This window comes from Lacerta agilis, chromosome 9 (assembly GCF_009819535.1).
Source record: "Lacerta agilis isolate rLacAgi1 chromosome 9, rLacAgi1.pri, whole genome shotgun sequence".
In the NCBI taxonomy this organism is placed as follows: domain Eukaryota; kingdom Metazoa; phylum Chordata; class Lepidosauria; order Squamata; family Lacertidae; genus Lacerta; species Lacerta agilis.
The window spans coordinates 38337514-38365118 of NC_046320.1; the positions used below are offsets into that span (position 1 = coordinate 38337514).

The following is a 27605-nucleotide window of genomic DNA, read 5'->3' on the forward strand; positions in this document are numbered from 1 at the left end:
CATTGAAAATTGAATAGGGGAATTTTTCAGCAAGGAAACACTGGTGCATGTTTTACAATGTAAATGAGAGGTTGGAGAGGATATTTGGATAATAAGTTGATAAATCCATACAAATAAGATTTTCCTCAGCTGAAAATGGCCAGAACTAGAACTTTTAAAGGAAATACTATTGTTTGTTTTGACTAATTAAAAGTAATAATTTATATCTCTGCAGAAAAAGTGAGCAAAGAGCACAATCACTCTAAGGATAACACCATCACATCTACAACTAGGTAAGCAGCATACATGTTAGAGCATGATAAGTTGATGTATAAGGGCTTTATGCATGCAGAGAAAAAGGACAAAGGGTTTAGTTAATTTAGCTGGTTAATTTTGGGTGTGTTTGTCCTGCACCTGCACCTATATGAGAGTGAGTCAGCAAGCATGTGAGAGTGACCCAGCACAAGTATAAATACACTTGTGGTTGAAGCAAGTTTGCTTTTGGCCAAAGTCTATTCTGTTGGGGCACTGTAAGGTGACTGTATGCTGCCGGAAGGACTGTATATTACAACAGAATGTAACTTAAAAGCTGTGGAACTGCGTTATTCTGTCAGTAAAGGAACTGACCCTACCTAGAACTATCTGGTGTTTTTCTGTTCCATTGGCCCACTCCACTGGCGTGTTGAATGGGCACTCTGCAAAGGCCATGCAGATAAAGCATCCTATAACATGGCAGGTACTTGGCATTGGTGTAGTGGGAATGTTATTTCAGATTTTGAAATGCTGCAGTGTATCAGATGGAGAATTGTACATGGTGTAATCAAACCAAAGTTATGCCCTTCTAAATCTCATTGATCTCATGAGCTCATACCTAAATATTTCCCACAGAAATCAGGGAATTTTTTAAAAAAATGCTTAACTTTGGCATGATCATGCCCATGCTATCTATGTGATGAGCTGATTTATTTCTGTTTGACATATGATTAAAAATTAATTCGATCAATAAGCTCATAGTATTAGGACAGCTAAGGCAATAAATCAGCAGCAGCAGTGTTGATACATTTCTGATGTGCTTATAAATCATAGGATTGTTAACTACAGGAGGAAGGGAAAAAAGACATTCTCTGTACCTACTTCCTGTAATAGAGACTCACATTGGATATGAAACCTCACTCTCTTGGTCCCTCTTCACCTCTGGCCTCTGTCATGCTTGATTATTGCAGAGTTGTTCCAAAGGGCAGTGATTTCTCTCATCCCTGGTCTTTCCTTGAGATCTCACTTCAGTTCATCGGTGCCTCTTCTAGATTCAGCAAAACCTGGAAAAGGAAAAAGCAGCGGCTCATGCCATTGCCATTGCCTCTGCTTTTTCTTATTTAGCAGAACAAGGCAGGACTGTAGTTTCCCAGGTGTCCTGGCAAGTCTTGTCAGCCAAGACTGTGTCCCTTCTAGGTCATTAATGCCCATGTGGGTGGTTGTGTCTGTTGGGCCTTTGTGGGTCTACACATGAGCACCTTAGATTTTGGATCCCTTGCATGAAAGGCTACTGCTTGCTTTCCTCCTGCTTTCTACCTCATCTATCTGCAGGACATTTTTTATTTTTAATAGAGCTGTTTCGTGCAAGAGCAGTTTTGCCCAAAAGGCAGGCTGCGTTCTTTCCTGTGGGCTGATGGAAACAAAGTGGAAGTGGCAGGCTGGCAAATGACAACACCCAGCGAAACCTCAGCACATGTGTAAACAAACAGGCAAACAGTGCACCTCAGGGCACCCATGCTCAAGTAACATGTGATATTATATGGGACTTGATTGTCCTCAAAAGTAGCATGCAGGTAGAACCCCAATCATGAGCAGAAATCCATCTGTTGAACACCTCAAACACATGGGTACAGTATACCAAAGAGAATTATCCATTATTTCTGAACCATTTATTTATTCCTTTATTTTTATTTAATTTTTAAATTACATTTATATCTCACCTTTCCTCCAAAGAGCATAAAGTTGTGTACGTGATCCTTCTCCTCCCTATCAAATCCTCACAATAACCCTGTGAGGTAGGTTAGGCTGAGAGACTGTGGTTGTCCCAAGGTAACCCAGTGAGTTTTATTACTGAGTGGGGGTTTGATTCCTGGTTTCATAGGTCCTAGTCCAACCACTACACCACTGTCTCTTCCGTTGCGAAATCCTGTCCATCATTTTAGTCCATCATTCCAGGTATAGCTCGGGTCAATTTATCCACACAAAACTTTTGCATGCAGGAGCCAAGTTTTACTTGTTGGGTTGAACATGAACTGATTTTCCCTCCATCAGTAAATAAGTTGTGTAAAAAGACACACAGTTTCTCAGTTTGTAGTCCTAGAGCTCCGAGGTCTTCCTGTCACAACCTAAAGAACTTCCTTTCATAGGAAACAGAATGTATTGGCACAGGCAGAGATGAGGGGAATAACTGTAAGGGGAATGCTTAGCCTCATTTAGGCTCCTCCAGTGATACCGACATTTTCCTGAGAAAATCAGTCTCTCACTAAGGGCCACTCAGGACAGGGGAAAGCATTGTCCTCCCTATAGAAGAATATTCAGACAAGATGTATCTGTATTCATACTGACATTTACTGTATCCACACCAGCTGGATTAACTTGGCTTGGACATGCTGCTGGAACATATGTCTGAACTGTGAGCTCTTTGCAATGTGGCACTCCATAAAACCTGATATACTGTGCCATGTCCTGAAATTCCTTTGCACAAACATCACTGGGCTTCAGGAACATGCATGTCTCCTTAAAATGCCTCTGCTAATGCTGCTTTTCTAATCCTAACCATAGCCAGCGAAAGATGGTGGATCTTCATTAAGGATTAGCTAGGAAAACATAGAGGCCATGCATCAAAATTACATTATTAGCATTGAGGGCTTTTGACTTTTAACGTCAGGGGAGGCGCATGTGGTGGTTGTGGGCCATCCACCTGCCACTGGGGTCACTGCAACTTACCTGGATGGTGATGGGATGGCAGCAAGGTCAGGGTTGGGCAGGTGCAGTGGCATGGTCATTCTAGCACTTCCACTGGCGGCGCCCCAGCAGCCTACATTGCCCTGCACCACCCAGTAAGCAGAAGTGATGCCAATATCAGGTGAGCAGCTCTGTCGCACCTCAAAAGCCACTACCGTGTGTCTCTTTCTCCAGAGTATTTCTACGAAAAGCACCCGTTTTCCGGTTTTGATACATGGTATGCTGCATAGAACTCAGTAGTGATGATCAAGTCATTTTGTAAAATAACTAAAATTTTGTTCCAAAGGGTAGACTTTGAGTTTCAAAAGCAATTTTCAATTCTGAGCTAAAACATTGTAATCAGAAGGTATTTAATAGTGCATTACTGTGATTTTTTTTCCTAATTAGTGTTATGTCAGCTTAAAAGAAAACAAATCGTTCTTTTCCTTAGCCCTTTTTTCCCTGAAGATACATTTAGACAATCACCATTCACTTCCAACTCAAAAGATCTCCTGTCTAATGAGACTGCTGTTCATGGAAGGACAACAGTACCAGGTATGGAACATTATGTTTTTAGTAGCAGTAAAGTTCAGATATTGTGATTGAAAAGTCCTAGTTGTGTTCAGATACATCAAGTGGAAGCATCACAAATCCTGAAACAAAATATATCAGAAGTCATCGGCTTGAAAATATAAGACACCAGTCATAGGCCTTGAAAATATAATTGGCTAAATAAAATGTATTTAACTTAGCATGAATTCATGCTAATTAGAATTAACTGGAGTTGGATTCTTCAGCTAGAAAAAACATTAATTATTATTTCCAAGAATTGAATAACATTGCAGTGCACATTGACGTAGCTTGACATCCAATGGTGACTGCATGGAAGCAGAAGTGACTTCCACTCATGCAACGTTGGATTTCACCCATAATCTTTTATGGTCAGCAAGTCATGAATCCTAGAAAACTACTATGAAAAGGGATGTTGATTAGAAATTCCTCAGCATATAGAGTTCTGGAAACGTTTAATTTATCCCAGACTCATTGGGTTGCTTTTCTACCTACACAAATTCAGCTGCAGTTTTGTCATGATAAGATAAATATTGCTTGCTACTATGACAAGTAAAATTTTAGGTATTAGGTCACTCTGGGGTTGTTAGGGCTTGGGCAGAGTGGGGTGGAGGAGAGGTTAGCATATATAATTGCCCTTACAATTACCAGAAGCACAAGATCATGTGCAAAACATTGTGTATTTTCAGCTTTTCAATTGAAGTTCTGCCTCATCCCAAAAAATTCTCAAAATATTTCCATAGTGGCTAACAAACTGAAAGGAACTGGAACTGGACTTTCCGCTTTTAATTTTCTGTCTGTATAAATAAGCACTTTGCTATTTCTGTCAACCTGTACAATTTAAATCCTTTCATCCCTTTAGATAATTAATAATAATAGTAGTAGTAGTAGTAGTAGCAGTAGTAGTAGAAAGGGCTTTGCTGCTGAAATATTTATTTATTTCATTGTTGCATACCAGCCAGCTCTTCCTAACTTTTAAGGAGGCAGGATGTGATCGCCATCTGTAATTTACCTAGCAAGAAAAGAGCATTGGCTGCCTGCCAGGATATCTTAATGTTGCTGTAACCTGACATTAACTTCAGCTGAAAATGTGGTAGGGCAAATTCCAGATTCCCGTGTATGTTGCACAATTGTCCAAAAATCTTGCATGGAATCCAGAGAAGAAACTTTGGTTCTTTGGAAGAGGACACACATGCAGCCGGTGGTTTTCCTGCTGTTTTTGACAAAAGGCATACGTATAACTAAATACTGACTTAAGCATGCTCTGAGCTGGTGGGGGAGCGGGGCAAAACTCTGGCAGAGAGCACAGTTATTTTCTGCCTGCTAAAACAAATAAATAAAGGGGTGCTGGCAACAGCTGCAGTGGATGCTCTGGACACTCAATGTTTGCCCAGCTCTGCCACGTGCTGATGTAAGGCCTTGGCATACATGCAAAACTTGAGTTCCTGTCCCCTCTCTTCCCCTTTCCATGTGCATAAGTGGTATTATTAGCCAGCGGGTTAAATCCATATCCTAGCAAATGCGGAAGGTTAATATATGATACGTGAGCCCGTCAAAATGCATTAACAAAGTGTTATAGTATTACCAAAGGAAGATCAAATTAAACTCACCGGGTGAGGTCATAGCTTGATATCAACTGAACTGCAAGAGCTCAAGCTTCTGTCTGGTTGTCAAATGTGTTGGTTTTTTTTTTAAGGATGCTATAGTCATGAAAACTTTCACTATCTTTATTTGTAAAATTAGGAAATAATCATTTGCCTTGGGTAAAATAAATCCTATCAGTTTCATAAATTTGCTGCAAGGATACAAAACCAGTTTTCATCCGGGCTGAGTGGTGTGCTTGGCATACACCACACATGTTTTGATATGTCCCAGAGGTTCTCAGAGAACAAGCTAGTAAATTCCTTTGCCCTCAAAAAGGCTGCCATAAAGAGACATCACTTGTGGTGACAGGACCAGGGAAGGGAGACTGAGATACCTTTATTCTGTCTTCTCTCCCTGCCTTCCCTCAGGTGTATTCATTATGTATAGGGGGGGTGTTGCTCAGTGCTACAGCATATTCTTTGCATGCCAAAAGGTTCTAGGTTCAATCCTAAGCATCTCCAAGTGAGGCTGGAAAAGACTCCTGTCCTGTCTGAAATCCTGGAGAGCCACTGCTACTCACCATTGACATCTACTGAGGTAGATAGGCAAATGGTCTGATTTAGAATAAGACAGCTTCTTGATTCTATGAGTTTTCCTTGAATAAGAAGCACCAAAGACCTACAAGGGCTCAGCTGAAAGGAGGGAAGAAGGCTCCAAAGTGAAGAGGACCCTTAGGAGAAGAATCTGTTCCTGGAATAAATCTCGCAGGGGCAGCATCCCAGATCATTAACACTCCCAACAGTAGCCAACTAGACACTGTAGCCAAGTTCACGGGAAGGGCATGATACACAATCTGCATCATCTAGGAAACTTTGCTTATGAAAATTGTAGTTAGTAGCCATTGCTAGTGTTATGGTCTATATACTACCCTAGTCCTGTGACCATGAGTTTCATAGGTTGGTTATATGTTGGAATAAGAAATACTTCCTTTCGTTTGTCCTAAAGCTGCTGCTTATTAATGGCATTTGATGAGGGTTTGTTGCTCTTGCATATTAGTAGTAGTAGTAGTAGTATTGTTATTATGTTCTTAGAGCACTTTTCAGACAAATATTGTCTCTCAAAGTAGCTCACATCAGTTTTTTAAAAAAAACAACTTTGAGGCTTCTGCCGTCAGGCTTATAAACAAAAAGTCAGGACACACGAACTGAGGGAAAAGGTGGAAGAAGTATGTCAGTTTGACAATGCCAGAACAAGGTGTTGAGTCATAGCCAGGCATTTATATCCACTTAGAGTCAGACGGATCTTCCTATGTGGGTGGCCTTGCTTGGATTAAGGTGCTGCGACTGACCCAGCAGCTCTCGCTCTTCTGACTGATGGCAAAGGCCAGAGTGTTCTTCCCTTCACATCTGCAGGGCAACTGGAAGTTAAGAGATTTCTTTCTGGCAGGAAACTCCCTGTAGCAGTGATAGATGAGGCTGGTCTGGTCTTTCCCTTGCTATGATGTTCTTCCTAGGAGACAGAAGGTGGAACAAACACCCCAGTGGATGGCAGAGACCAGAGTAAACCTCCCTTTGGTTCTCTGGCCCAAGGGTGACTGACAGTTGGAGTCAAGTGCTATTTCAGACAGAGAGGGGAGAAGCAAGCTCCCTTCAGCTCCTCCTCCTTTGGCTGATAGATGGGGCCAGACTTGCCTTCTCTTATTCTTTCTGGGAGACATAGGGTGTAGCCTTCCAGGGGCCTGTGTTCTCCGGCAGACGACAGAGGCTAGAGTGTGCATCTCTTCTCCTCTGTGGACCCTCACCATGGGATACAGAATATATTCTTGATTTTGAGACTGCCTGGGGGTGCTGGAATCTCGTGTGGCTACCCCATGTGGTAAATAAGTGAATTGTAGGAGGCAGTCTTCTTGGTGAGGAAGCTTCTGGATTGACTGCACTTACTCAGGTTGGATCCTGCTGCGCAGGAAGAAGTTTAAAGAGATTCCTTTCCTCATTTTAGCAGCAAGGTGTTCTCAAGCTCTCATGTATGTTATGTCTCTGGTCATGCATTGTGGTTTGACCTCTATTCCTGATCTCACAGCTCCTTTTTTCTGGCTCCTGGCTCACCTCATAATACTTCCCACAGTTCAGTACAGAATGAATAATGCTTTTCCAATTCCCTCTTTCCAGCCATTCACAATTTTTACGAACTCCTATTTTGTTGCTCACTCAGTGATCCTTTTTATTTGCTAAAATGCATCTCTGTCTTTTAAACTCTGCCTCAGAAGTTATTTATTAATTTATATCCAGCCTTACACTCAAAAAGAAAAATCACACATCACCTTGATTGTTATGTCCCTTTCCAGCTTTCCTATCACTTTTTTTTTGAGTTGAAGCAATAAGAATTTCACACAGTACTCTCTCTGTGGATATTCTGTAGGCCTTTATTTGAAACATCATAACTTGCCATTTAATCGTTTTAATTCCTAACAATGAGGGCATTTTTTACTGCCACAATACACCGAGTTGACATTTGCAGTGAGCCATTTAGAAGAACTACCCATTTAAAATAAAATAAATTCATAGTAGAAACTGAGACGAGTATCAAAAGTTCCAAGCATCTCAGGAGCCTTCCACACATGTGTGTGTATAGAGCATGTCTAGAAAACGTCTCTAGCAGTCAATGTGAAATATAGCTGATCTCATCCCAGTAATAGATCTACTACTGACAGCACCACAACAGCTGAGAAGAAGAGCAAGTAACTGCATGCAGAGACTGAAGTACCCTTTTACTCTATGAGACATCATCTTGAGGACAGCACTGAGGAAGCTGTCAGTGCCAATAGACATATAATGCCTAACATCCTGTGAGTGATAGCATACGTGCTTCTTTACTTTTAAAGACAGCTGCTGATCTGTGTGGCTGAGAGTTCTGCCAGCATTTCCTGCTTGGTTAGCTGGATATGTGGATTGGCTAGAGTGCTCCAGCAGAACTAAGAATAGTAAGATGGGAAGAAGAAAGTTCACCTGAGCTAGAGTCTGGCCAGCAAAAAATTGGCTAGGGTTGGACATGCTGGAATGCAGTACTAGTCCAATGATGCGTTGCAAATTCCAGAAATATTGATGGAGGGATCGCCTATGTTAGGAAATGTTATCTTCCCAGCACTGGCGTAGCTAGCCTCTGTGCTGCTGGGGGCGGCGGCAGCGCAGAGGCACCCCCCTGGGGGAGGGGCACGACGCGTGCGCCGTGACGTCATCATGACGTCACGATGCACGTGGATGCAGAAAGGGGGAATTTTCCCCTTCCCAAGGTTTTTTTTCGGTGGGGGGTGGTGGCCAGCGAGGAGGGGGTGACAAGTTTGACACCCCCCTCGCTGGTCGGCCCCCCCCCGGCCGAAAAAAAGTGGCGGAAAGGGCAAAAAGAAGCAGAGCAAGCGCTTGAATGCGCCTGCTCTGCTTCCTTTCCCTGCCCCCCCCGCGGTTTTTTTCGGCGGGGGGTGGTGGCCAGCGAGGAGGGGGTGACAAGTTCGACACCCCCGCTCGCTGGTCAGCCCCCCCACCGAAAAAAGCGGCAGAAAGTGCAAAAAGAAGCAGAGCAAGCGCTTGAATGCGCCTGCTCTGCTTCCTTTCCCCACCCCCCCAGCGGGTTTTTTCGGCGGGGGGGTGGCCAGCGAGGAGGGGGTGACAAGTTTGACACCCCCCCTCGCTGGTCGCCCCCCCGCCGGAAAAAAGCGGCGGAAAGGGCAAAAAGAAGCAGAGCAAGTGCTTGAATGCGCCTGCTCTGCTTCCTTTCCCCGCCCCCCCAGCGGTTTTTTCGGCGGGGGGGGGTGGCCAGCGAGGAGGGGGTGACAAGTTTGACACCCCCCTCGTTGGTCGCCCTCCCCCCCGCCGAAAAATAGCCGCTGGAAGGGGGAAAAGGCAACATGCCCCATTGGTCACCCCCCCTCCCCTTGAACTATGGGCGGCCCGCCCCCCCTTGCGACGCCCCTGCTTCCCAGCTTTTGCTTGAGAATGTTTCTAGTTCTCACTGTGGCAGAGAAAATCTTTAAATATCACTACATTGTTTGCCTCTGTCTCTCTCCATGACCTGTCTCTGAATATTAGTACTCCGGTTATATCCCTACTCCTCTGTGTTCTTTTCTTGCTCTCCTCTCTCTGGCTTCTCAGACATTTACCTGTTCCTCTGCATACGTATCTGTCTCATGTGCTTCTAAATTCTCTTCTAATAGTACAGGTATCTCTGTTACTGAGCATCTGTTGCTCAGGCTCCAGGAAGGTCTTATTTGTCATTCACAAAATAAAGAAGTCCAACATCTAGGGTGCAGGAAAAATCTATGACCACATTAATAAAGGTGTTGAAAGAGTGTGTACACATGTCATAATCTTCAAACATTATTACATACATGCTGAGAAACCACAGCTTATCAGTCCAGAGTAGAGAGACGTCATTTGCATGCAGCTTCAGTGCTTGGCATCTGCAGTTAAGGGGGTCACGTAGCAGGTGATTGGGAAAATCTCTGTCTTAGACGCAGGAGAGCTACTGCCAGTCAGAGTTGACAATACTGGGTTGGGTGGACAAGCAGACTGACCTGGTATAAAGCAGCTTTCTATGTTACTAGCAATCATGTTGGCTTAGTTTTGTTTAAGCTTCTCTCATATATCAGCGGTGATTCATAGAATTGCCATATCCTACTAGCTATGCTGAATAAAGGAAGTGCTTGCCAACTGGAGGCATACTGTATTGCAATTTGCAATACAGTGTTAATATTATTTGTTAAATTTATATGCTGCCCTTCTTCCGAAGATCTCAGGGTGGTTCACAAGATAAAAGTACAGGATAAAAGCTCAAATTAGGTATTTAGAACAAAAACAAAACAATACTCCCACCCAACACATTTAAAAGGCCGTAGAATATTAATCAGCCCAAAGCCTGGTTGAAGAGGAACGTTCACCTGGTGCCTAAAGATGTATAATGAAGAAAAAGGAGCAGTGTTGGTTGCTTCTCTAAATTCACCTTATGGACCAGTCTCCCTGTTAATATTAAGACACAAAGTTCATTATGTATATAATGTCTTAATTCTTGTCTTATTTGCTGTTCTATAGTTGGTGGAAACAGTAAATCTCTTGCGATTGCAAGGAACCGGGAAAATCTCTGCAAGGGCTTATTTATACAAGAAACAGGTGCCACTGTGAAGCACAACGCAACCTTTAATGAAAGAACAATAAGAGAATTAAACACAGCAAAGAGTAAGAGTCAGGAGGTTTGAACAGAAATGGAATAAGGAAGAAAAAGTTAAAAGAATTGCTTTGAAAAACAAAGGTCAGCAGTAACACCACAACAGCCCAATATTGGCCAGGAAACCTGTGAAATATGATTGAATTGTTAACGGCTTCCTGAAATGAATCTGTGGATTTGAAAGTCAAAAGGATGACTCTCAGCTTCTAGCGTGGATACTGCAACCCAAGCATATTGTTAGTTTGTGCTGAGGTCTTATATATTAAGCTGAAGGAGAAAAGAATCATATATTTGTGTTAAACACACACAGTGCCACTGCACAGATGCTCTACATTATCATCAACACAAAAGTTTGATTTTAAGAGGCTGTTTCCATTCATGCTCTGTAACATTAGCCCTTTCCCCTTACATTGTTTTCTGGATTCTGTGGTTATAATATGTTGTTGTTCAGTCGTTCAGTCGTGTCCGACTCTTCGTGACCCCATGGACCAGAGCACGCCAGGCACGCCTATCTTTCACTGCCTCCCGCAGTTTGGCCAAACTCATGTTAGTAGCTTCGAGAACACTGTCCAACCATCTCATCCTCTGTCATCCCCTTCTCCTTGTGCCCTCCATCTTTCCCAACATCAGGGTCTTTTCCAGGGAGTCTTCTCTTCTCATGAGGTGACCAAAGTACTGGAGTCTCAACTTCAGGATCTGTTCTTCTAGTGAGCACTCAGGGCCGATTTCCTTGAGAATGGATAGGTTTGATCTTCTTGCAGTCCATGGGACTCTCAAGAGTCTCCTCCAGCACCAGCATGGGACTCTCAAGAGTCTCCTCCAGCAATAGTTATAATATAACTATTGCTAAAAACAAATGATTACTTCAGTTGGCCTACAACTGTTTTTTTTTAAAAAAGAGAAATAGGTTTATGCAAACTGAGCAAGCTTGGAGAAATTTTTACTACAGGCTCTTTATATCTACCTATGTCAAGAGGTACAGCACAGTTATGGGTTTGTGTTGTTCTTGGTCTAAATGTGTCAGTGAATTAAACATTTGCCTGTCAGTTGGCTTTCTTGGCTCTGTGCCAACCTTTAATCCCTTTTAAAAGTTCTCTACTACCTTTTCTGTCACATCTTGTAACTCAAAACTAAACTCTTGATACCTAGATAAGTGGATTCCTTTGTTTAACCTCTCCTTCCACTTCAGAAGTGTGTCCAGATAAGTTCAACTACTGTCAGACTTAGACTCCCTTTATCTCTATAAATTCTGTTTCTTAGGGCAATAAAATATACATTATTTTCCTAATTTGTTCATTGCAGCTCAAGCATAACAAGTTGGCTTTTCCTTCCTTTGGAACCAATGTGTCCTATGTCCTCCTATTTCCTTTCCTATTTCAAGAAGCAGAGTTTTAAGGCAGTGCAACATTATTCTTGGCAGTTCTGGCTACAAGAAATTAAGACTCTTAAGGCCAATAAATGGCCCTGCTTGAGGGTTTCCCACAGGCATCTGGGTGGCCACTGGGAGAACATGCTGGACTAGATGGGACAATGGCCTGATCCAGCAGGCTCTTCTTCCGTTCTTAAGACTGAACAACGGATGGACCATTTCTTCCCTGATTTATTATGACTTCTATTGGAGCAGCCAACAATGGTGTCTTGTGTCCATTCAGAAGCAGTTCTCAAACAATCTAGAATTTTTTCAAGGATAAATAGCCAGCGTGATTATTGTGACACACTAAATGAGGCTTTTTAAGTGTATGGCATTTATTTCATCTTTGTTGGGCTAATGTTTTGGACTTTAGGATGGCCTTGGGAGCAGCACCTTCCCTCCCCACAAAGGTTTCAAATTCCAGTGTAACATTTAACATTCATTAAATAACTTTGTTTGTTCTGAATGACTCTGAAGGTCATTTGAGTGACTTCAGATGCACAGCATGGGTACAGCCTTGTAATTCCCGATTTTGGGAAATCTAAGGTATCTCAGAAGTTGTGATGGGCAGTAAGAGGATTCTGTTTGCCGTGCTGCAGTTAAAACAATCCTCTTGACTTGAGTTGACCCATGACAATAATTCTTCATATTTGCTTATACATCAGATTCTGACAATTGCCCAGTGGCAGTAGGGAGCACACTTAGAGGTTTGTTTGTTTTTTTAATTCTTTATTGAAAATTATAAGATTTATACAATAAAAGCAAAACACAGCAAAACAGACAACAACACAGAAAAAACCTAAACCTAACAATAAATATCAAACATAACAAAAAACACCAAATAAATCTTAAATAAAATAAAACAAAGACACATCTTGCATATTCATTCATTCTATTAGTAACAAATCAATATTCGCTACTTCCATTAAATAAATCATAACAAATCAAAATTAATCATAAGTCATAATACCTGTTGTAGATTTTCAATTTTGCCAATTTCTTAGGCTTCCGCTTGCCTTCCTCTCAGGTTATTTAACTAAGTTATTCGATACTGCTTTCCTTAGCCACTTAACCAAGCTTCTTGTAGATTTATTAATCTCTTGTCTTTCCTCCCCCTTATTACCGATACAGACAATTAAATATGGATCCAAGTTTTTATATTAGGGCACTGTTTTTTCATATAAACTCCAAATTTTCCCCAACTTTGATTAAATTTTTGGTTACTTCCGCCTCTTATTAATTCTGTAAGTTTTGCCAGATCCAGGTAGCTATATAGTTTCTCTTGCCATTCCTGTATATTTGGCACTTCTTGTGTCTTCCAGTATGATGCAATCAGTATCCTTGCTGCCGCTACTGCGTAGAGAAATAATTTTTCATCTTCTTTTCTTATTCCTTCATCTAATATACCTATTAAAAAAGCTTCCGGATTTTTTTTAATATTATATTTCAATATCTTCTTAATTTCTTGAAAAATTTGGATCAAAAATTGTTTAATTTTACCACAGTGCCACCACATATGAATAAACGTCCCTATTTCTTTTCCACATCTCCAGCATAAATTATCTTTTGTTTTATATATCTTGCGTATTTTAACCGGTGTAAGATACCATTTATAAAACATTTTAATCATATTTTCTTTTATCCCCTCCGAGGCTGTAAATCTCCACCACTCTTTCCAAAGTTTTTCCCATAATTTTAGCTGTATAGTCTTCCCTAAATCCATTGCCTTAGAGGTTTTGAGTGTAAAGCCATATTTCCATTTAAGGAAGATTTGGCAGGCTTTGGAGATTTCTGAAACAAATTAGTATATTACTTCTGTGAAATGAAGATGAGTAAATAGTCAGTAGTGTTGAGATCAGATTGCTATTCCTCTGGCTCCAGAGCTATCATCCTACTGAGATAATGAGGATAATTAACACCATGCTTCCCCATTGTCTGCCCTACTCTGCCAAAAGGCTTCAAATCTAACTGCATTCCTTGCTTTATGAGGATTTCCTTAGTGATTGTAGAAAGCTACTACTTTTCAAAACAAAATATTTCATTTCTGGACCACAGTATCCCAAGCAATGCATTGCTGCTGTGGTTGTTTCATTGTATTAGGTACGCCATAAATGCAAAGGACTTTTTAAAACAAGAGTTTCAAAAGCAATGAGTGTTTTATGCATTGCAATTGGACCTCTGACTGGATTGGACATTTGTAGTACTTTCACATCAAAATTGCCTTGAAATTGCCCTAACTAGAGGAGACACTTCTGGTTAATTTTGAGATACCTACAGGGAGTCAAGTTTGGAAAGGAAGGTGGGTAGATGGTCAGGTACATCAAAAATTATCTCAATCACTCACCCATCCACTAACTGCTCTGTTGTCTGGTATTTATTCTCTCCAAACTGAATGAATGGGCACTAAAATGGCAAATGCAACTTCAGAAAGCTGGTGTACATCACTGGTGTACATCACTGGTGTAAAGTGATGCAGATTAGGGCACAAAATATTAATTTTACATAGATGCTGATCCAGAAGCTGCATTTAGAGCAGAATGCTGCAGCACTGTTACTAACAGGAGTGAGGCCCTGTCAGCATATAACACCACTGCTCAGGGATCTGCATTGCTTGCCAGTTTGCTACTGAACCAAGTTGAAGATGATACTATTAGTAATTAAAGCCCTTAACAGCTTGGGACTTGTTTATCTACAATATTGCCTTTACCCACTTGACTGCTTCAATCAGTTGAATTGTCACTACTACAGGTACCACGCAATACCCGTTCCACATTTATAAGAACTTAATCATTCAGTGTGGCAATGCCTGCACTTTGGAACTCCCTGCCTATTGAGATCAAGCAGGCGCCTTCACTATACTCTTTTCAGTGCCTGCTAAAAAAATCTTTTGTATGTTTTTAGGTCTTCTTGCTGATTATCCTCATAAAGACATTGAAACACACCATTCCCATTCCCCATGGCAGCGCTGACTAATACTATCACTGAATGGCGGGCATATATAGATGGCTAGCTCTGCATTCGCTTGCAGCCATTACTATTCTGTAGACCCATAAATCGAGGAATTTGCCTGCAACAGTCTAACATCAGTTTTAGTTATTTGGACTCTGTTTCTTACTGTTCTCTTGGAGGCTATTATCATGATTTCCCATAAGCAGAGAACATTTTGGAGCATTGTGTCTCCTTTCTACGCTTTTACCCTTTAGAAAATAGAAAATTTGCCAGCTGGTCTTATTGCTCTTCAGGTTCTCATAACAGAAGAAATAAGACTCATTACCGATTGGAGAAAGCTGGTGCTGGAAAATCAGTTTGTTTGGCAAGTGATGGAGGCAAACATACTCAAAATAGTACTTCTTTTGGAGACACTGATTAACAGTATTTTTTGTCGGGTTCATATTGCACTAAACAGTGCTGTATGTGCTGATATAGCTCATGTGGATTACTGCTTTTTTTATTCCACTGCTTTGTATCTTGAAAATTCCACAATTATGTGCCTAGCTTATATGCAGCATAGGGCTTCTGTTGCTCCATGTGTCTGAAGACCAATATAAAGTATCTTCAGTTGACAATATTCCTATTATCTTTGATAGGGCCGTAAGAAAAACTAGATTGCAGCCTGTGATTACAAATTATTACTGCATAAACATTTCCTCCCATAGTACACTTTCCATGCAATTTTCTTCTGTCGTGATACCAAACTAGCTGGCACTTAATTCAGATGGGCTGCTGAAACATGGTATCTTGGATACATTAAGCGTACCACACTTGCTCTATATATTTGGCATAAGAGTTGGATAAGAACTGAAGAACTGAAAGCTGCTTTGCACAACAAATGTACTCTGTAATATCTATCTATGTTGATGGCTCTGGCCCTGCTCACCAACCTGGGCCCACCCCACCAACACCCCTCCAATAAAACTTTAGACCAGGACTGGGGAAACTTCTTGGCTCTCACTGCTTTTGTTCTCCTTGCCTCCACTGCTGAGGCTGAAAGTGTCATCAGTGAGGTACACAGCAGCAGCAGCATACCACAGCCTCCTCCCTTCTCCACTGCTGCAATGGTCCAGCAGCTATGAGAGGGCTGCTGTTGCAGGATAGTTTGCAGCGCCATTGGTCAGTGGATGGCACCACACAGCATGATGACAGCCTTAGGAAAATATTATAAAAGGAGAGCTGTATGTTCCTATTTTCTTTCTGGAGAAAGTTGTAATTCATACAATGAATGACATTTCTTTGCTTTCATTTCATAGGAGTCCAGATACAGGAATGTTCTCATGCAAAATGGAGAACGATTTGCAAAGATAGACCATTACTTTCACATACAGTAAAAGATTACTACTACTACTACTACTACTATTTATTTTATTTTATACTACTTCTGGTTTTGTGAATGTATAAATTGAACCAGTTGAGTCAGCTGCTTATTTTGGCTGAAGGGTAAAATAAGAGCACAGCTGGTAAAAACAGCAAATCCTATCAACCTACATTTGCCTTTTTCTGATGGTCTCTTTGTTGCATAACCTTTTTCGGGTGACCTCAGTTTTGTAATTATTTTTTCTCTATGGTTGATGACCATTTAATTTTTAGAGCTCACCCCACTTTTCTCTTTCTAGGATGTTTAAACTGTTCTGTAACCATTTCGTACTTTTAGTTTGAAACAGCAAATAGTGGTTAAAACAGTATGAAATGCAAACAAACAAGAAGAGTGGAAATCCAACCGTCCTGGCAAATAATTCCTTAGGGATGCTTTCATTCTTGACTCAACAGTGCTGATATTGGCACAGTCCACCAGGAATAGGATACATTTAAGCCACAAACGTCTGTTTAAAAGATTGTGCCTTTAATGTGTATGTAGAAAATTATTTGTATATTGAAGACATACTTTTCTTAGCTTCAATCAATACAAACCTTCTTTCACACTACTTCTCATTAAGTTAGTTTTGTAAAGGAATAATCACTAATTTTGGGGTGCAAAAAATAAAACCCACCCTCTATATCAGCGATAGCCAACTCTGAGCCCTCTAGTCTTTGTTGGACTATATTTCCCATCAATAGCCAGGGATGGGGGGAGTTAGGAGTCCAACAAAGACTAGAGGGCACAGAGTTGGCTGTCCCTGCTCTATATGGTATGCCCATGGACTGGACGTAACATGATTAAATAAAAGTTAGAGCCATTTGCTTTCTACAGAAATGTTTGGTTCAGGTGAGACTTGCATTTTGGGGGGGGTGATACCCCCAAATTCTTCCTCCTAGAAAACTTGTGTAGTGGGTGATACCCCCACCACACAAGTTTTCTAGGAGGAAGAATTACAGAGCTACAATTCTCAGAGTGATTTAACTTTCCAGGGAACTCTTGTGAGGTGGATAGACATCTCCTAACAACTCACAGCACTCTTTAGCACACAGTTCCCAGGCTTCTTTGGGAGAAGCCATGACTTTTTATAGTAGTAGGATACTGCTTTAAACATAAATGTTGTTGTTTAGTCGTTTAGTCATGTCCGGCTCTTTGTGACCCCATGGACCAGAGCACGCCAGGCACTCCTGTCTTCCACTGCTTCCCACAGATTGGTCAAAATCATGTTAGTAGCTTCAAGAACACTATCCAACCATCTCGTCCTCTGTCATCCCCTTCTCCTTGTGCTCTCAATCTTTTCCAACATCAGGGTCTTTTCCAGGGAGTCTTCTCTTCTCATGAGGTGGCCAAAGTATTGGCGCCTCAGCTTCAGCATCTGTCCTTCCAGTGAGCACTCAGGGCTGATTTCCTTAAAAATGGATAAGTTTGATATTGCAGTCCATGGGACTCTCAAGAGTCTCCCCCAGCACCATAATTGTATTACACTATGTTTGGTGTTTTGTATTTTTATGGTATTTTTATTTATGGTATTTTTGGCCATAAGTGTATTATACTATTTTTTGGGGAAGTAGCTGGGAATATCCTAGAGCAGAAGTTGGAAACCTTTTTCAGCTCAAGTGCCACAGTCCCTTGTGGGCCATTTTCTGTGGGCAACATGCCACAGGTGTGGGACCAGAGGAAAATGTGGGAGAAGCAGCAGATATGACTCCTACCTTTGTCCAGCAGGCTACGTTCCAAGCATGGAAAATACCACAGCTACACACACTTTCCTTTGTCTTCTGATCAGGTACACAAGTGGCATTGGCGCAGTTTAAAGACACTTTCCGGGCAGGCAGATGGGTGCAGAGCAGGCAGAGGAAGGTGGAAGTGTTGAGGGCTGTGGTGAGGGAGAGCTCCAGAGGAAACTTTCAGCCACTTCAGAATGGTCAGTTTCTGCTAGGAGTCAGGACATTCTGCTACAAAGAAAGTGCATAGCTGAGGTGGGGGGGGGGGAACCCACTGCCGAGCATCACTTACAGCAAAGTTGACCAGGAAAACCTATTAGAAAATATTGGCAAGCCAATTCCCAAAAGATTGCCTGTGAGTAGAAGACATTAAGAGGGAATTTTTAAAGCAAGAGAAACTTGTGTTCTAGATGGATGCAATGTAAGCTTTTACAAAAGTCTGGTTTCAGCACCTTTGGGGAAATTTGAAAATGGATACTTTTGCAGTTTCCTATGGGATTTCAGTGGCTATATTCTTTTCCACAGGAAATAGTTTCTGGTTTCAGCTACTTTATTATGGCAAGGAGAGAGCTAGTGGCTAACGCTGAGAGGAATTGTTAAAGAGACGTATTGGCTTTTAATTGAGTCTGCTTGTTTGCTTTGTGTCCAAATTAATTCAGTTTTGTAGTGACCATGCTTTAGGAACTGGCATACACTTGACATTTTCTCATAATCATTACCATATTCCTCCCATTGAAGCACTGTTTTGATTAAGCACTCAGAAAGCTCTGCTAAAATATCATTGCAGCCGTGTCAAATGACCGCTGTCTTGAACTCAAGACTAATCATAGGAATAATGGCTCACAGTTGATTTCAGGGAAGCATGATACATACTTCAGCTTGTTTCCCCTCCTCCTGCCTTTTAAACTTTACAGAAGGGCTAATTTGGAAGAAGCATGGGTAATCAGACATAAAGGATAATTTATATTATTATAAGACAAATAGCAGATAATGGTAACACCCAGAAGGCACCCTTCAAGTGTCAAGCTTTTGTTGTTCCAGGTGCTGTATGAACTGTGGCTTTCTTGAGAGATGTGTCCTATAATAAATAGCCTGTTGTGATGGCTGCGTAGATCCTTGCGGCTCAGTTAAGCTGGCTTTCAGGTCTCGCGTGCATTAATTACAATAATTCACATGTATACTGTTTGACTGACGGTCCATCCAGATAGTTCTAGCTTCACATAAATGGAAAAAAGAGCGGTTCTGCATAGCAGCTGAACATGAAGGTTGGGGCACCTTGCAATTCACAAGTGCAGTACTAGTTGCTACTATCAGGTCCATTACTGCTGTGGCAGTTATTTTATTATTTTTCATTGTTTATCGTACAATACATTAAAAATAACAGTGCGGAAGCAAACTGGAGTACAGAATTTCCTTGCTTGCAGTCACTTTATATCACATGCAGAAATCATCTGCGAGACCGCCCATATAGGCACAGAATGATTTCTGTGTGTTAGGTGGGAGGAACCGATTAACTGGGTAAGAGGAAGGGTGCTTATACGTGAGGTGCTTTTTTTTTTTTTGTAGTGCCACATGAGCCCTGACCAATGGTTGCTTGCGTAAAGGAGCTGTAGGGGGCTCACATCTTATAGCCCCATCCTCGTTGCCATGCAACTCCTTCCAGCTTTTTTGTTCAGTTTTTATTTACCTACAGATGCGAGACAATAAAACATAACATTATTATTCATATTTTCCATTTAAGAATTGCTAAACATGAGGAATCATGATGTGAATTACAATTGAATAAAAACATTAAATAGTTTCATATATAAAAACATAACCCCCCCCCCAAAAAAAATTTTTTTTAAACAACATACATAAGATCAATTCAAATCATATACAGATTCTAACTGGAATAAAGATCTCTATTTAAAAGACTTGTTGAAAGAAGAATTCTTTAGCAGGAGCTGAAAAGACAGCAGAGAAGATGCCTTCCATATATAAGGGGAGGAAATTCCAGAGAAGGGGGGCCACCATACTGAAGGCCCAGTTCTGGCACTGTGTGAAATGGACCTCCTGATAGGATGGTATCTGCAGGCAGGATACCCTCTCCAGACTCTTATTTATTAAATGTATATACCACCCTTTGTCAGAAAACAACATACCAGACAATAGGTAACATTATATTTTTACAACATAAACATCAAAACAATTATATAAATACAGTCATAATAATGAGAGGTTCACAATCTATTAGAAGCATTCTCTTTATTTCTGAGTTAAGCAGAGGTTAAGAAAGGTTCCTGTAAAGGAAAATAAATTTAAAATTCTAGGTTATGGCAAAGGGTAGATGCAGACTAGTTTGTGGGGAGCCTGAAGGAGAGAAGAGTGAGCATACTGCTAGTTGTGGTGGTTTGCATCACTACAGGTCTTTAAATCAAGTTGGGATGTGCTGCATTTCAACCAGAACAGATGGGCTAGATGCAGGAATTGGTAGGTGGGTTTTTACAACACCTTTGAAGCAGAATGTCAGGTTTAAGTACCATAATGGCTACCTTCTTGCCTTAAAAATCACCAAGTCTATAAACGATTACTTCAGAAGAGCAGTCACACAGCTCAGCAATTTAGCCTGTTCTGTTTTGCCTTCCTCTGTTATTTATGGCTTAAACTTCTCAGTGTTGGAACATTTGGAGCAATGAAGTGAATGAAAAATGCTACACAACTGTATAGGCATAACTCTTAACAGCTGGTATCATGAAACAGAATTCCTTTTGTAAGTGTTAAAAGCCACTATGAGAGCATGTGCGGTGAGGTGAATTCTGACCGCCGTAACTACAGTATTGGTATTTCATGAAAACCACCTTGAAAAACAAATCTGCCACTGTAGGATTTGCATTTCATCAGTGGTGAGGCAGGTTCAATTTATGTTTGAATGTCCAGCAGTACCAAGTACACCCATGTTAATGAAACACGCAGATAATTTCGGCTTTGATTATTTGACCTTCTGAAGGATGCCCTGTTCCTGTAAGGAAGGATGGGATAACCACAATAGTTTTGCAACCTTAAGATTATATTGAGGAGTAGAGGCATAGGATGTGCTATGCAAGGGGACAACTGGAAAGGCTTAATTTCAGTGGAAGTATCTGTGCATTAAAAGTGAACTACTCAATAGTACTGTTTCCACAGGAGTAAAATTTTGATTAAAATTAAGAAATAAAAGCTGTTGCAGACTAAGATGCTCCAGTTACTCTGAAACTGTCAGTAAAAGAGGCTATAATTGCCTACACGGACTGGCAACTGCTCTCCCTGGTTTCAGACAGGACCTTTTCAACCCTACCTGGAGATGCTGGGGATTGGACCTGGGAGCTTTTGTTTGCAAAGCAGATCCAAAGAAGAACCATAAAAGGGCGCACTTGTGTGGTGGCATCCTGCTTCCAGAGTCTTGCCTGAGAGTTTGAGGCTATGTGACTTCTCTACCACTTTACAGAGTTGCTTTCAGCAGGGGTGCCAACTTGAATAAAATATTGTGGTGGGGGGCAGGTAAGCCTAGCCCCGCATAATCGATCACATGACACAGTGCATACACACCATTTGAATGGCAATGCCCATCAACTTTGGGGGGCCCTGGCCCCCTCAAATATTTTATTGGGCGGGCCGAAGCCCCCGAAGCCCTTAGGAGTTGGCTCCTATGTTTTCAACCCATGCTTTTAACATGATTGTAACATGGTCTCCCAGGAGGCTCCTGGCCTGCCTAATGTATGATTAAAACAAAATAAAATAGTATGATTAAAACAAAATAAAATAAAAAATTCCTTCCAGTAGCACCTTAGAGACCAACTAAGTTTGTTCTTGGTATGAGCTTTCATGTGCATGCACACTTCTTCAGATGCGTGCATGCACACGAAAGCTCATACCAAGAACAAACTTAGTTGGTCGCTAAGGTGCTACTGGAAGGAATTTTTTTTTTTTTTTTGTTTTGACTATGGCAGACCAACACGGCTACCTACCTGTAACTGTTAGTATGATTAGTGCAATAAAGGAATACTGATGTCTAAGGCTGCAGTCCTAACCGTGTCTACTGAGAAGTAAGTTCTACTGAATTCAGTGAGGCTTACGTGCAGATAAGCGGGGTTAGGATTACACCTTGTCTGGTGCCACACAAGAATCGTACCTAAGTGCCATGGCTGACAGTATGGAACAGTGGCATTTTGTTGCTCATGACATATCCAGTGACACATAGTGTGGAATCAAGTTATGCCTTTGAGTCATTAATATTAGAACTGTATTTTCTCCTTTCTTGGGGAATAGAAGCAGAGAAGATAGGGCTGGAGGCTGGAAATGGGTTACCATCTTGGAAATTTAATGACCAGCTCTTTCCCTGTGATGTGTGTGGAAAAGTGTTTGGCCGACAGCAGACGTTGTCCCGACATCTCTCCCTGCACACAGGTAACACTTTTTAAAAACAGTGTTGGGCAGTTTCACTCCATTTTTTTCCGTGGCAACAATGAACATTTCTTTGCATGCAGATAACGGTGGGTTGATCTATCCTCTGTACACTTTGCAGCACGCGTAGTCAATGGGTCTCTCTCTATAAAATTCATATTTTTTATTATTTTTATTTTTAAAAATTATCCAAAAGTTGTGGCATCTGATTTTGGTGCTTGATCATGCTGACCATTATCAGTTTGGTAGGGCTTGTATAGAGCACTAGCATTCTGTGCTGGATGCAGGGTCCTTCCCTGCAGCAGCCATTTTTATTTCACTGATACAATCACAATGGAATTAAGACATTTGCCTTTATTATTAAACTTCTGCTCAAGTCTTCTGACATAAACCTGTGAGATAGTCCCCTACCCCAATTATGTTGTGACATCTGCACTACTGCAATCAGTGCATGTGTTAAAAACACTTCAAAATATATAGGGATCAATCAAAGCCTACTTACCGGTATATTGCTGAAATAAAACGGCACCAAGTATAACAATACCAAGATAGATAACCAGTAATGTGGTTTTTTTTAAAAAGAAAGAACATAATAGATTTACTCATAAGCTCAGCTAATTGAACTATTACCCTCTTTCTTGCACTGAAATGCTCTTGGTCTCAAAGCAACTATAACAAAACATTACACGTGGATAGATAAGCACAGGTGATCCTGTTAACATTTTGTTCTGTATGTCTATGCTCAAAATATTCTGAAGGATTTGTTCTAGAGCAATACTTCAGCTTCAGTGCTTAGGTAAAATTGATGTGATGTTTTAAGCTGCGTAGTTACTAATTAGGGGGTAAATCTTTAGCACATCTATGTTGTATTAAGACATTTAGTAAAGGCTACCCAAGCTATTTGAATTTGAACAGGTTATAGGCCACAATCCTGTACCCACTCACCTGTGAATAAGCCCCACTGAACTGAACACGCCTACTCAGAAGTGGCATGTATAAGTTTACACTGTTGGACCCAAATTTTAAGGACCTTACATCTGTCACAATAAATCCCCAGTTGGGGTTCAAACATGCTGTCTGAAATCCACATTCTGAGAATTTACTGAGCAACAGATTGCAGCTTCTGAAAACAATGCCAGGCCATTCATACAGATACCATCTGTTTGTGTGCCACAAGCTAATAGTTCAAATCATTTTTAAGCACTAGAAGTCAGTGATAAGATAGAAATTGAAGTTTTAATATTAAGATAACAGAAGTAACCTATAGAGAGAGCTGTCAGAAAGCCCCCCTCACTATATTCATACGTTCCATGGTAGCTATCAAGATTATACCTCAACACAGGTCTTCAAGGAAGGAAACCAAGGAGCAAAATGAACACTCAAGCCTTTCAAGATCCTATTAAGTGGGATTGCCTCCAAACGACTCTTAAGGACCATCTGCTTTTGGAGTTCCCTGATAACATCAAGGAACACTGTACCAAGCTAAAAACATCCATTATTGTGGCCTGTGAACAAACTACTGGATACCAAACCAAGAAACATCAGGACTGGTTTGATGAGAATGATAGTGAGATTGAAGGCATTATTGACAAGAAATGGAAGGCATTTCAGATCTGGCAAAGAGCTAGGAACTGCGCCACTAAGAAAAAACCCTATGCCAACGCTAAGGCTGAGGTTCAGTGAAGAACCAGAGAACTAAAAAGCACCTGGTGAATAATAATAATAATAAAAGCTCAAGAGATCCAGCACTTAGTCAACACTCATGATGCACAGAGTTTCATTAAAGCCACAAAGACCATCTGTGGGCCAATACCTCCCGCACTCAACAGACAGTACCAAACTTCTAAAAGATAAAGAAGCTATTACATTGCACTGGAAAGAACATCACCAGCATCTCCTTAACCGCAACTCCCCCATAGCTGCAGAGGTCCTCTCACAAATTCTGCAAAAACAAATTAGAGATGAACTTGCAATATCTCCTAATCTGGGAGACACAACTCTCCCAGCTATTAACAGCTATTAACCAAATGAAAAACAACAAAGCCAGCAGACCTGATGGGATACCTGCCGAAGTTTTCAAAGTGGGTGGAATTGAACTTACACAACAACTTCACAAGCTCATAAAAAAAATCAGGAGAGATCCCAGCAGACTTTAGGGGTGCTAAAATTATCAACCTTTTTTTGAAAAAAAGGTGACAGAATGGATTGCGGAAACTATCAAGGCCTCTCTTTATTAGCTGCAGCCGGCAAAACTTTAGCAAGGATCTTTGCAAAACATCTCCTAACCATATCCGAGGCTACCCTTCCTGAATCCCAAAATGGTTTTCAACCTCCTAGGGCAGGGGCCAGCAAACTTTTTCAGCAGGGGGCTGGTCCACTGTCCCTCAGACCTTGTGGGGGGGGGGCGACAGACTATATTTGGGGGGGGGGAATGAACAAATTCCTATGCCCCACAAATAACCCAGAGATGCATTTTAAATAAAAGCACACATTCTACTCATGTAAAAACACCAGGCAGGCCCCACAAATAACCCAGAGATGCATTTTAAATAAAAGGACACATTCTACTCATGTAAAAACACGCTGATTCCCGGACTGTCCACGGGCCGGATTTAGAAGGCGATTGGGCTGCATCCGGCCCCTGGGCCTTAGTTTGGGGACCCCTGTCCTACGGTGACAGCGGACATGATTTTCACTGCTTTACAGCTTCAAGATAAATGCAGAGAGCAAAACCAACCCTGTTTATTGAGCTGACTAAGGCCTTCAAAGGTGTAAATCATCATGTTCTGTGGACTGTCCTGAAAATCGGCTGCCCAGATAAATCTGTGAACATCCTTCGGCTCCTCCATGATAACATGACAGCAACAATTGCGGTTAACAATGGCTCTCAAAGCGAACCATTCACAGTGGGATCAGTTGTTAAATAGGGTTGTGTTATTGCCACAACTCTATTTATTATTTATTATTATTTTCATTGCCATGATCCTACACATTGTCGAAGGGAATCTCCCACCGGGGTAGAAATCATATATCAAACAGATGGAAATCTCTTTAATCTGAGTAGGCTGAAAGCAAAGAGTAAGGTCACCATAACTTCTGTCATAGAGCTTCAGTATCCTGATGACAACGTAGCGTGTGCACATTCAAAGGATGACATCCAAACCATTCTAAATATCTTTGCAGAAGCTTAGGAAAAGCTTGCACCAACAAGGGAAAACCAACCCCTCTGCTACACCACCAGTGTACTGGAAGAAGCAAAGATCACCAGTGCTGAAGCAATGATTCTTCAACATCAACTTCATTGGACTGGTCATGTTGTTTGAATGCCTGATTATCAACTACTCTATTCCGAACTTAAAAATGGAAAGCGTAATGCTGGTGGTCAACAAAAGAAGTTTAAAGACTCTCTCAAGGCAAATTTTAAAAAAGTACGATAAACACTGACAATTGGAAATGAGTGTTCCAACTGGAGAACAGCCTTTACCAAAGGTGTCGTGGACTTTGAAGACGCTCAAACTCAGGACAAAAGGAAGAAATGTGCTAAGAGGAAGGCATGCTAATGTTCATGGAAGACAATCTTACTTGGCTACGAGTGATCACCAAAGAAGAAGAATCATTCCAAACCTACTGAACATGGCTGAGCACAGGGAGCTAGCTGGCTGTGTGTAGCGCTGATTAGCTGGCACTTCATGATGTCACCAAGAAACTTCTGCTCCTCAATCCCCAGAACAGAGACAGACCAGCTAAAGCAACAGTTGGGGGCAATCTGGTCAGCTGAACTAGCCTTCATTCTGTAGGTGTGAATGTCTATCATTTCTATTGCACAGCCAGGCTCACTAAGATGCTGTGTGCACTCTCTATCCCCTCCCTACTCCCCATGTTTGTCTTCACCTTTAGAGTTGCTGCAGCCATATCTTCAGATTTCGTTGCAAAACAATTACACTGAGCTTTCACCCAAACATTTCCTACTTGAGAATTTGCTGACCATCACAAGTGAACTGGTGATCAAACTCAAAATGTATTTCAGGCACTCAAGACTCTATTGTACTTTCTGGGGACTGTTCTCAGAGATACCTGAAGTACCATTGCAAATTATAGCCTCTTTTATGTTGTCTTGCTGAGGCATTTTTTTAAAACAGCAAGGTGCTTGGAGAAACTTGTGATGGGTGAAATGGTACCTCTTGCTGGGCTAAATATTTATTTTAATGTGTCACAGTTGCATGCTTTCATGCCCAGAGGGACATAATTGAACTACTTGATATGATAAAAGGCAGCTTTTCATCTCTACTCACTTTTATATTTAGTATGAACATACCCCATGAATATACCAGTAGTAACAGTTGATATAATGCCAAGAGCTTTCTGAACTTTTTACACTTTTAAACAAGGGACATGACCCACACTAAGTTAAGGGCCTTTAAAAAAAGTTAAGAGCTCTTAAACCCTACCTATTTCATTGGGAGATATCTAAGCAAGTGCTTAACTCTCCAAATTAAACAATGATTTTCAAAAGTGTTTTAACTTTTGCTAGATCATGCCTAATGTTGGTTAGGATTGTTCTGATGGATGAAGATGGTGTTTTTCTTCATTTAATGTGGGACATACATTTCTGTATTAGTCACCTTGCATGTTCACTAGGCTTATGGACAATGCAGACCCATACAGAGATAGACCATGTCCTTTGTTGTTATTAGCAACATGCCTCTGATGCTGTTGAAGACAGATAGAGGATGTTCCCCCCTTTTGCCAGGGTGCCTCTGTGTGGGTGGAGGCAGATCTGAGGAAATGCTGACAATTCCCATGCCCGTTGCCTCAGCTCCATGGTGGGGGTACACATGTGAGAAGATGTGTTTGCGTGCATGCGAAGCTCCCCCTCAAAGTCTTTTAATGTTTCTTTCCAGAAGAGAGAAAATACAAATGCCATTTGTGCCCATATGCTGCTAAGTGCCGTGCTAACCTGAACCAGCACCTGACTGTCCATTCCGTGAAGCTGGTGAGTACAGACACTGAGGACATTGTCAGCGCTGTCACTTCCGAAGGCAGTGATGGAAAGAAGCACCCTTATTACTACAGGTGAGGACCCGGGAGAAAGGCAAGCCCAGAGACTCCGGCGCCAGCTGCCTTTTCTGCCTCTCTCTGTTTAGGAAAACCAAAAGAACGAGCTCAGTTGGGTTTGCTTCTGAGGGAGAACCTGGCAGGTGCATTTGGCATGTCTGCATTTAACCTCAGCAGTGGCCCAGAGTCAGGGCGATGGGGATTTTGCAAGCAAATGTGGCAGTTATAAGCACCTCAAGGACAGAAGTAATGTGTAACTCTTGAATTACTCTCAGCTCACAATCTGAATCCAGAGATTCTACGGCCAACTTCCTGCATT

General features: G+C 41.4%; 1 protein-coding gene across 6 annotated transcripts in view; it reads left to right on the plus strand.

The window, feature by feature from the left end:
• The window catches only part of ZNF827 (zinc finger protein 827), a 112244-nt gene that overhangs the window by 76083 nt on the left and 8556 nt on the right, over positions 1 to 27605 (plus strand). For 5 of the 6 annotated variants that reach the window (XM_033159875.1, XM_033159876.1, XM_033159881.1 and 2 more), the window contains exons 7-10: positions 215 to 272; positions 3407 to 3510; positions 22097 to 22234; positions 27133 to 27304. In XM_033159875.1, coding sequence (XP_033015766.1) covers positions 215 to 272; positions 3407 to 3510; positions 22097 to 22234; positions 27133 to 27304 — 472 coding nt within the window. The remainder of the gene's footprint in view (positions 1 to 214; positions 273 to 3406; positions 3511 to 22096; positions 22235 to 27132; positions 27305 to 27605) is intronic. The other variant, XM_033159880.1, reaches the window with a different exon arrangement.